The sequence below is a fragment of the Phocoena sinus genome, chromosome 16 (assembly GCF_008692025.1).
Source record: "Phocoena sinus isolate mPhoSin1 chromosome 16, mPhoSin1.pri, whole genome shotgun sequence".
NCBI lineage: Eukaryota > Metazoa > Chordata > Mammalia > Artiodactyla > Phocoenidae > Phocoena > Phocoena sinus.
In genome coordinates, this window is record NC_045778.1 from 25,293,210 (window position 1) to 25,304,249 (window position 11,040).

General features: G+C 40.0%; 2 protein-coding genes across 5 annotated transcripts in view; one reads left to right on the plus strand and one right to left on the minus strand.

Annotated features, from left to right (window-relative positions):
* Positions 1-4,405, plus strand: part of FAM149B1 (family with sequence similarity 149 member B1) — a 62,703-nt gene extending 58,298 nt beyond the window's left edge. For both annotated transcript variants that reach the window (XM_032607306.1, XM_032607307.1), the window contains 3 exons: positions 85-210; positions 1,992-2,070; positions 3,172-4,405. In XM_032607306.1, the coding sequence (XP_032463197.1) occupies positions 85-210; positions 1,992-2,070; positions 3,172-3,245 (279 nt within the window). In that variant the 3' untranslated portion in view covers positions 3,246-4,405. The remainder of the gene's footprint in view (positions 1-84; positions 211-1,991; positions 2,071-3,171) is intronic.
* DNAJC9 (DnaJ heat shock protein family (Hsp40) member C9) overlaps positions 1-11,015 on the minus strand; it is a 29,054-nt gene extending 18,039 nt beyond the window's left edge. For 2 of the 3 annotated variants that reach the window (XM_032607309.1, XM_032607310.1), the window contains exons 1-4: positions 9,468-11,015; positions 9,155-9,295; positions 8,264-8,518; positions 6,319-6,405 (exon numbers count right to left, since the gene is read on the minus strand). In XM_032607309.1, coding sequence (XP_032463200.1) covers positions 6,319-6,405; positions 8,264-8,518; positions 9,155-9,295; positions 9,468-9,647 — 663 coding nt within the window. In that variant the 5' untranslated portion in view covers positions 9,648-11,015. Of the gene's footprint in view, positions 1-209; positions 5,954-6,318; positions 6,406-8,263; positions 8,519-9,154; positions 9,296-9,467 lie in introns of those variants that run through there. The other variant, XM_032607308.1, reaches the window with a different exon arrangement.
* Between the last annotated feature and the right edge of the window lie 25 nt (positions 11,016-11,040).

Here is an 11,040-nt window from a genome sequence, read left to right on the forward strand (position 1 = left end):
TGACCATACCTGTTAGGGTTGATAAAGGACATGCACAGCTCCACTACAAATTAACTGTTTCTGTAATTTTTATCTCTTCTGCAGAAAACCCATAGCGATTCCAGTCGAGCTCGAAGTGCAGCGGTGGATGAGCCTAACCATCAGCAGCCCCACGAGAGGCTCCTTTTACCAGACTTTTTCTCCAGGCCCAACACAACTCAGTCATTTTTGGTAGAGTGACATACTTCCTCTATGGTCTTGATAGTTGAGGAAAGGGAAAAAAAATAGTTTGGCAGACTTAAGGCTTTATATGGTGGCTTAATCAACTCTAAGAATAAAAGATGAGGTTCTAATAAAAATAATGTTTTTAAGTTTTAAGTATATTTTGTTGAAACTCTAACTGGTCTCTGTCACTCATTCTTTTAACTTATACATAAATTGCAAATTCTAAGCAATTTAAAGTTTAGCTATTTCTGAGAATAAGCAAAATGTTAAACCCCAGTGTGTATCAGATTAGCATTAACTTCATTCTCTAACACTGCTCTTAGGGAATTACACAAAAAACGGTATCAGATTATGTATGTGGACTGGTGGATGTGCGAGTTAAGACTTTTAGGGGTTCTTAGTTAATTGATGTTTGAAATGCTGACAATGCCTTACCACTTAATGTACATTTACTAGCCCTTTTACTTTTAAACAATAGAAAAAAACCTGATTGGGAGACTGGAGATCATGCACTGACCTTGCCCAAAATTGTAAGCCAGGAGCTCAGCCCCACCTCATTTGCTTTGTGCAAGAGGGCTTGGAGAGCCTAGGAAGTGACTGGGGCCACACTTATGGCCCAGGAACCAGGCACCAGGAACCTACATCCTATACCAGTCTTCAAGACAGTGGTATTTGCAACACACTTATCTCAACTCATAACCCTTAAACTGTATCAGCCTAAAGCACTGTACGATCCTTCCTCCATTAGAAGAGTGGTGAGAGTAGTAAATGAATGGGACATTGTACTAGTTTCCTAGGGCTGCTATAACAAATTACCACAAACTGGGTGGCTTAAAACAATAGAAATTTATTCTCTCAATTCCAGAGCCTATTAAGTCCAAAATCAAGGTGTAAGCAGAGCCATGTTCCCTCTGCAGGTCCTAGGGAAGAATCTTTTCTTTCCTATGTCCTAGTTCATGGGCTGTTCAGCTTACTGCCTGTTTTTGTAAATAAAGTTTTCTTAGAGCAGAGCCACCACGCTCATTCACTGTCTGTGGCTGCTTTCCTACTGTAACAGCAGAACTGAGGAGTTCCACTGACAGTATGTACCACAAAACATAAAACGTTTACTATCTTGCCCTCTACACAACAAAAAAGTTTGCTGATTCCTGATAGAAAACATGGGGCTTCATCAGGAAAGAAAGAAAAAAAATCTCAAATCTCTTAATACCAGTGCTGACAGGAAACTGAGAGGGACGTTTTTATTCTAGAAGTACCAGTGGGATGGTATTGATAGCTTTTTTTAATATCTCCATTTAGGTATTTTAGTTGTATCTTAAAATCTTTAAATCCCTTGAGATAATTTTGAAATGTTTGAGTTCCATATTGAGAGTCACATTTCAAGCATGGAAGTAGTCATGGGTGTTTCAATGTTGCTGAAAAGGTTCTGGTTCTGTTGTTTTAAACAGTCAGCAGGCAATGGAAATCAGATAAAAATTCCCTTGACAGCCAATTGTAAGTATTTAGAAATATTAAACCATACGGATTATTTATAAATGCTAAGATTTTCTTAAAGACATATTAATAAAGTTGTAGAACTTGAAATTTTTACAAGTTAACAATGGCTCTGTGGGCTTCTGGCTTGGGATTTTTCTTACTTGGAACGAGCCAACTTGTCCCTCAGAATGTCAGATGATGTCGATTACATTGCTGTCCAACTTCAAGGTTTTCCCTCCTAAACCAAGTAACACATTATCCTCTGGGAGAAGTCACATCGTAAGAAGTGTCTCATCTTCTCTCTTTTTCAGCCGGACACACAGTATCGTCGTTCATGTGCTACTGAGCATCCTCATCAGGCCCGACCTGGCAGGGGATCTGCAGGAACAGGTCGGGCCATGGTTTTTATTTTACTACTATGTGGTTAAGACCCTGCTGTTTTCCATGTTTATTTTTCCTTCCTCCAGATTTTATTACATTTTGTTTTCCTACATCTTTGTAAATTACCTCAAATTCATTTTGGAATATGGGATATAATAAAAAAATTACAGAACTCCACTGCTCAAAGCCAGAAAGTTCCAGATTTGTTTTCTCATATAAAAATTAACCTCTTGCCATTCCAGCAAACTACTTTTTTTTTTTAATCTAAAAAATTTAAGCCAAATAAGTCATTTTCGTAACATTCAAACACTGCATGGATTTTATTACTTGGCAAACCCCATATTGCTATGGATTAAACTGCCCTGGTCAGTTAAGCTGCTAGGCCAAGGTAAGAAAAGAAATTCACAATGTCAAGACACAAGGAGTCTGATTCTATCCCATTAACTTTTTTGTCTTCTAAGTTATATTCTATAGTTTCTATTTTCATGTGAGTGATGAGAGAAAATTTAAGGATGTCTTAATTCTTCCTATAATGGTCTCACCATCAGGGTCATTTTCTCCTTATGTTATAGGTGAAATTTAGAACTATTGGGCAGTTGAAATGTTTCCTGTTAATAATCAGATTAATCAGCAAGTACATTAAAAAGTAATCTGCCTCAAACCTTCTCTGTAATCCAAGCGAATTCTTTTAGTTCAGTTCCTAGTAGCATCATTTGGTAGTCTTTGAATGCTTTCAGTGGATTCGGTTCTTGGATCAGTTCTCAGAGAAGCACTGCTGCCTCTGAGCTAGTTATTACATTTGGCCATGCTGCCGGTCAAGTATAACTAGTATAATATTTAGGTAAGTCCTTTTAAATTAGTGGCTATTTTCTAAAATTAGGTTACTGCTTTCATATCTAAATATAGATTTTGTTTCTTTACTTTTACATTATAAAATACGCAAACATGGTTTTTATTGCCTTGGTAAATATATACATTACTATTTAGTCACAGGCTCCAAATTTAAAGTCTAACTGATAACTGGAGCAAAAAAGCCCGTACATGAACTTGAGACAATCAAATCTAGAATGTCTACTAATGTTACTCTATGATGTCATCTTTGTCTGACAGGTCCTCAGTTACATGGATCTACAAAATCTCAAAACAGAGGTGGACCTATCACTAGAACCAGGCAGGGACCATAGGGCAAGTGAGAAGAACCTGCCTCATGCTGCAGGGAACATGTGGGAAGATTTCGCAAATCAGTGTTCAGTCATCTCGTGATGCAGAGCTTGTAAACAGGAGACAACTTGAAACTATCCTCATGAAGAGTTATTTTGGTACAACAGACTGAGAACAGTATCAGCCAAAGATTACATGGGTACTGCTTCTATCTCCAGTTACTGTCTTCTTTCAGCATAAGTTAACCATTTCACTGGACAGTAAAATTTGTACCCAAAGATGTAACAAAAGAGTAATATCCTCCAAATCACTGTTCATAATATGTCTGTTAACAATGATCAGTTCAATTATTACAGGATTCTATCAGACTATACATACACAAAAAGTAGGAAATTGTTTGATAACATTATCACTGGCTTCGCAATACTTCTGCTTGTGTTAATTTTTGGACAGGTGTACTCACTTTTACATCATTTTTAGGAGACAATGCTGTCAAAAATCTGAGCTACTCATCAAACAGGTGAGTCGTTCCTAAAGTTTTCTCTTTAGATGTCCAATTCCATAGGCAGACAGATATGGCAGGGGTGAGTAACTAAAGACATAAATGTTGAGCACTGGTGTAAAGTAACCTATGTAATAAACCATAATGGATTTTTTTTTCACATAGGATGACTCAACCTCACAACACCTGCTTGACATCAGGTTATGCTTCTTTTCTTCTTAAAGTACTTTAGTGGTCGTATTTATTTCCAAATATTAAACTCACCTTGCCGATTTTCTCCTGCAGATCTAAGAAAGGCAATTTAAAAATTTATAGAATATTTCTATTAGTGAGCCAGCAAGACACAACTTCTTAAAATTTCAGAAACCCTGCAAATTAGTCCAGTATAAACATATCCTAAGAGCAAAGGAAGAGAACTTTGACATTCTTCCAATTTTCACATGGACCTTTCCTGAGTGCACTCATTAATGAAACAATGGTTTTAACTATGGCTTACATTTATTTTATTTAAATTTCACTGAATTTTAATTTTGATGATCATACTGGTTTTAGATCTTACTGTTAATCTTCAGAGTTGATCAATTCAATTGGGGTAATTTTATTATTTCGCAGTTATCTAATGCTATCATATGAAGACGGATGCTTCAAACAACCTGCATTAAAATTGTATTTTTGATGCAATTAAAGAGTATTTTTTATCCTGTTTATAATCACAAACTGAAAACGTGTCACGGGCTTACCTCAGATAAATCATGATACATAAATCTCAGTAACAGAAGGCTTGTTTTATGTATATGGTATTGAATATATTAGCTTACAAATCAGAGATTTTAAGTTGAACAGTCCCTAAAAAATTTCCATATATTCTAATGAGTTCATACCAATTCAACTAAATGTAAGTGAAAATCTCTGTACTATTCTCACAAATCAATACCAGGAGTACATAATAACAAGCCACTGGATCAAGACGGCTTGCCTTTCAAGGTTAAAGTTAAGAGTCAGAAGGAGCCTCTGACAAGTCATTTAGCCCAGCTCCCTTACTCTTTTATAGAGGAAAGAAGTTCAGACAAGCTCAGTGACCTAAGGACATTCAGCAGTTACAGGCAGGACTACAACATCTCTTGAGGCAACTTAAACCAGGCTATCTGCTACAATGCTGACTAGGACTACTTTTCTTCTCTCTTCTTTATCCTAAGCACCATTCATATCTTTCCTAGATCATCTTTTAAATGATCACACTGGGATCATTTAAAAAGCTCCTGGAACTTAACAGTCATTTTTTTACTTGTTTATTTAATCATGTAAGATGCTTGAAGTTATCTGAACACCTGTTTCTCATATAAACCTCAAGCAAAGAGTGCAAAACTTAGTTGAGTAAAACAAAAAGGAGAGGGTCTATGCAAGAACATTAAGAAAGCAGGGGTTTCCCTGGTGGCGCAGTGGTTGAGAGTCCGCCTGCCGATGCAGGGGACATGGGTTCATGCCCCGGTCCGGGAAGATACCACATGCCGTGGAGCAGCTAGGCCCGTGAGCCATGGCCGCTGAGCCTGCGCGTCCGGAGCCTATGCTCTGCAACGGGAAAGGCCATAACAGTGAGAGGCCCACGTACCACAAAAAAAAAAAAAAAAAAGACTGAAAGTAAATTGGCAAGTATTTGGAAGACAGATGTCCAGCAAGTGTGTTGAAGGCTAGGTAAAGTACCTGTTCTAATAAACACACACCACTGAATACCCTGCAGCTCACTCCTGTGTGGCAAAATGACAACTGCTAAATGTGGTAGGGATAGATCTGCATTATAGATACAGTTCCTTGTACAGAAGACCCATAGAAGAGTGCTGTCAGGAAGCATATACCCTTCCGCTCCCTCAATGATCACCACCAAATTCCTTCATAGGAGGACCTCACAGAATGTCACGGATATACTAACTAGTTTCCAGGATATACTAACATCAGGTTGAGAGATTCTGTTTGGTTTACATAGTTGATCTGAATAATTTAGGCTTGAAAGACAACTTTTCTCAAGAGTTAACTTTTGTCTTCAAATCTTGACGGCACCTTGCCTACGATGGCATCAATTAACACCTAAGGAGTTTTGAAGAGAAAATTCCATTATTTCTTTTCTTTCTTGAGAGTTGTTTTTTTCCCCCCTCGTTTGGAAGGTTTGCAGTACTTTGCTTCCATCTGAGCCAGAAAATTGTCCATTTCCTTTTGCCGATCCTTTTGTCTGCTCTGTTTGAGAAGTTAAAACACAAGCTTTCAAAACACAAGACTGTCCACAGAGATAAAAGTACTTAGCAGCTTCCAGGGGCTGGTGGAAAGGGAGAATGGGGAGTGACTGCTAATGGATAAGGGGTTTCTGTTTAGGGTGATGAAAATGTTCTGGAATTAGTGCTGATGATTGTAAAACCTGATAAATATACTAAAAACCATTGAACTGTACAATTTAAAAGGATGACTGTATGGTACCTGAATGTCTTAAAAGAAGAAAACAAAATGCCCACAATACTGTACATACACTCCAAAGAAAATATTAGCAGCAGGAATCAGAACATGAAAGAAGTGGTGGCAACCTTCAGACAACCTGCCAGGTTTACCTGAATGAGTGCTTTCAAGTTATCCACTCCTTCATCAAGCCCCAACTCCTTCCTGCTCATTTCTGCTTCTTTAGCCTCTTCCTGAGCCTAAAACAGAAACTCATGTGAGACGCTATGGCAATCTAGCAAATACTAAAAATACACCCTCTTTCCCCAAAGCAAATTTAAGACTCCTTCAATTTGAAGATTATATAAATTAAAAGGATAAAATTGCATAAATATGACACTCACTAAAAGGCGGCATTGCTGACATCAAGCAGTAGATCCTCTGATTCCAATAAGCATTTCTGACTGCTCCCCATTTGTATTTGCTAGGGGTAAGCAGGTAATTTGGTTTCATAAACCACATGGTGACAGGAAGGAAACCAAAATGCTAGAAGAGCTAAGAAAGGTCACTTAGCCAAGGATGCCCTCAAAATTCTGCCAGGATATAGGCACCTCAGATTCCTCCTCTGGAAACCCAATTTACTACATGTGACTCGTGGCAGCCTTGAGAGCAACCCTGGTTTAAAATTTCCCCTGAGTAGTTAGGATAAACTCTAACAAATTCAGTTTTAACCTTTCTTTACCGGATTTCAAAGCCACCTCCTCTTGCCAAATTTTACTAGGGCACTGATTCCAAAATACCATAAGAATACCTTGGGAAAGGTTAATAAGTTCATTCTTTCCTTCAGGGCAACAAGTAAGACTATAAGAGGCCCCAACCCCCAGTGAATTTTCTAAGTAGCAATGAATACTATTAATACTGGGAGTTATGCTACATTAGGACCTTGTTATTCCAATAAAGAGACAGTTTCCATTGTCTACTTTCAGTCCCTGTATTCAATTTATTTCTTTTAATACTGTATTCCCCTCTCCAAGTTTGTGGGAGTCTCACTCAAAAGTATTCCAGCCTCCCGCCCCGCTCCCCCAAACTCTAGGGAAGTTTCTCAAGCTAATAGCCTATTACTGAATACAGCTGTGCTCAGTTTCACCTAAAAAAATGATTACCAACTTAAGATAAACTGTCAGCTTGAATCTAGACAGATGTAGCCTATGAGCCAAAATGATGATCTTGATACACATTCCCTTCTCTCAACTCAGCACAGGTGTCAGGTTTCTCCTGTCTCTTTACCTAAAAGCTGCAGACCTACCTCCACCCCCATTTCAGCCATACAAAGTAAAGTACCCACCAAAGAGCTACAGTCTTACACTGTTTGCTCTCCGTGGAGCTCCCATTATGAAAGCCAGGTTGAGGCAATGGTGCCTTTAATACCAAAAGACCAGAGGCACAGATGTTTGTTACCTTGAATCCACTCCCTCCCTGAACCCCAGATATCCTTAAGCTCCTTTCCCCTGCCATCATCCTTACCCTCACCAGCTCCACAGTTTAATATGCGTATAAAGGACACACAAGCCACAGTCCTTGATACTCCACAAAAGTGTACCTCAAAGTGTGTTTGGAAAGACACTGTTATCAAAATAAACTAAATTGTTTGTTTAAAAAAATGTATATTCTGGGTCCAACTCAATAATCAATCTGGCAAGAACAAAGGAATCTGAATTAACAAGACACAGTTTTAAAGGGACAGCCTCTGTCACTCTCCCCGCCACGCCTTAACCAAGTGAGAATCACTGTCTAGCCTGTGTATCTGGACTCAATTATTTTATCTCCTCAGGAATGCCTCAGCAAGGTTACAAGAATTGGCCCATATGAAGAATATTTCAGTGGTACTTTAAAATGATATTATCTAAATAATCCATGCAGTAAAATCCTCTTGAGCACAACACAGTAGAAAAAAAGGTTCTCTTAATGAGCTGATCTGCTCATTTTATTAGATGAAAACTACAAATCAAGTTAAACCTAATCTTTATTTCAGCAGTCTTGTATATATTTTCATTATTGTAAATATCCTCAAATTCTTTTTGGAAGCAGTCAAGATATAAACAGCATTCAAAATCTTACCCTCCTTTTCCTTGCATTCATCTTTTGCTTTGCTTCTTTGACAAAGGCATTATAGGACGGGACCTCTCTGGCATCAATGGCTTGTTGAATAATGTTCCTTATCCTGGGTTCCTCTGTGTACTGCACACACAGCACAGACTCCATGATCTGATCCATGTCACCCTTGAAGTCCAGATAGGCCTGTTTAATATCAGCCAGCTCTTCTTCTGAACCTTTGTATGTCTTCTCAAAAGCTTGAATATCTTCTAGAGATATCTGAACAAATGAGAGGCATATGCTTTAACTCTGAGAATTTTATTTTAAATAAAAGAAATACTAGTAAAAAGTATATTTAGGTGTTGAAATGTTTCTCCTCAACTCAGTTACTTGAGTTGAAATTGTTGCAAGGAACCAAAGTTTCTATGCCAAAGATTTTCCAGAGTTCTCCCTAATCCAACCTTTACAACTGCTACGCTACAGACCAGGAAAATTTAAGTGAAGTTTCCAAGCTAGGAAAAGTTTCAGGACTTACATCGGAATATGTAAAATAAAGCACATCTTGTAAAAAATCAAATGCCCCCGTTTCACTACAAGCACTTTACATCAACGGAAAATTAAAGACCCATTTTCAGTAAGAGTGTGTGTGTGTATGTAGGTGCATGTGTTATGGATACACACACACACGGTTCAAACTAAGGGTGAGATATGTCTTCCCTTCTTCAAAGATCGATAAGTAGATAGGTATTTCCTGAGGAACGCCGGTGTTTATGTGTGTGTTTATTGATATTTCGAGGCCAAATAAAAATTCCTCGTTCTTACACAACACAAAATGCAAGGCCTTAGAGGCATTCAATAAACGTTTGTTGAATGAATGATGAAAACAGTCACAAGGAAATCTCCAGAGTTCTTTACCTTTTTAAACAGTAATCTCCAATAGGCCTCCCAGTCCCGATCTTGGCTGAGCACATCAGAATCCTCGTCCACTGTTCCCTGCTCATCGTACACTGCTCTCTGATCTTTGTCACTCAGAACGGAATAGACCTTCCCAAGTATCTGCGGGAAAGAGCAACCAAAAATCAACCCTGCGCCTCTCACTGAAACCGCGCCGCGAGAAATAAAGATTAGAAAACGCCAGGCCGGGTTCGGCTCACTCCACCTGGGCGGGGTCGGGCGGCCAGAAGACGGAGGAAAGCCCGGGCAGCCGGCGGACCGGGGTCTAGCGCACCTGGAAGCGGCGGGTGGCGTCCTCCTTGTCGCCCTCGCCCACCCGGTCCGGGTGCACCTGGAGGGACACCTTGTGATAGCCGCGTCGGACCTCGCCGTCTGAGGCCTCGCGCCGCACGCCCAACACTTGGTAAAGGTCGGCGGTGCCGAATACTTCCTCGCACAGCTCCAGAAGCCCCATGGCCGGTAGCGGTTCGGAGCCGGCGGCGACCTCAGCGAAATCAGCCTGACTCCAGTGACGCTGAGCAGACCTGGGCGACACCCTTTTCCCGCGCAAAAAGCCCAGGGCGCCGGCGTCACAAGAGGCACCGGAACGGGCGGAGCCACGACACCACACTTTACGGCGGTTGCAAAGTGGGGTGTGGCCAAGCTTGCGTCGGCCAGAATTGAGGCGGAGAGTGGAGCCGGCGTCCCTGGTTTCCTCTAGCGCCGGGACCTCCTTCCACCACGCCCTCTCCTCCGCGGCCCTCCTCCCGATGCTCTGGAAATCTCGCACCTACCTTTTCCCCAACGTCCTAGCTTAGTTTATGCAACAATATAAGGAACGTTTATATTAGACTGAACCTATGCACTGTTTTCTTTTTGCTTTTTTTCAGTGAAAAACAGCGTATCATCGGCATTTGGCAATTTCACATGGTTTAAATTTAACCTGAAGATTAAACAGATTTGTTCTTTTCCAAAGATGGTCTGACAAGAGTACATAGAGCTCTGAGGCCCAAATAATTTTGCAACCTACAGGTTGGGACCGCTGGGTAGGGACTTTCCCTTGAGCCCTGCAATTTATAAAGCCTACATTAAGCAAAAAGACAAAATACCGGTCTTTTAAAAATTCTTTGTCTGATAGAACTTCTAGATTTGACATTTATTACAGAATCATTTCCATTCACCTTCCAGCTCCTAAATCACCTTCCACTTTGCTGGAGATAACATGGTCCAAATGCTCATCTTATTAAAACCTAAACTTCAGAAGCAAAAGCTTTCTCAAGTGCAGTCCTGGGTTTGAGCATGCTGGACTTGAGTGGGTAGCAAGACAGGCTGATGCAATCATTCAAGACTTGGTGAAAAATCTGGGCCTGGAAATCCAAAGCAAGGCTAGGGCTAGAGAAAACTTTGGAAATCAGGGAGAGGATGAGCTCACATAGGAATTTTGTGTATATAGATCTTAGACAAAAGATAGACCAGGGCACAAAGTGAATACGTGAGCTGGAAGAAACTAAGTGGCTCAAAATATCCATTTCACATCAGTTCCCCTCACTGGACAATACTTTCCAGAATTACATTCTCCTCTGCTCTACCAATTAAAGCTTCTCCAAAGACCTCAAACTCTCCAGGGTAGATTATTATCTTTTAAACTTTGAAATGGTTTTCAAAACATTTCTCTTTCCTAGTTCCAAGATCAAACCCAGGTAAAGTCAGTTGCTCTCTGACTGCTGTGCCTTTAAAGTCGCCCCAAAGTAAGTGGAAGCCAACCAGTGACAACCCTGGGAGAGCCTTGATGACCTCAGATTTTGAGATGGCTGGTAACTGTTCTCAGAATATAAAACCCAGAGAATAAAATAGTTTGGTACATTGAT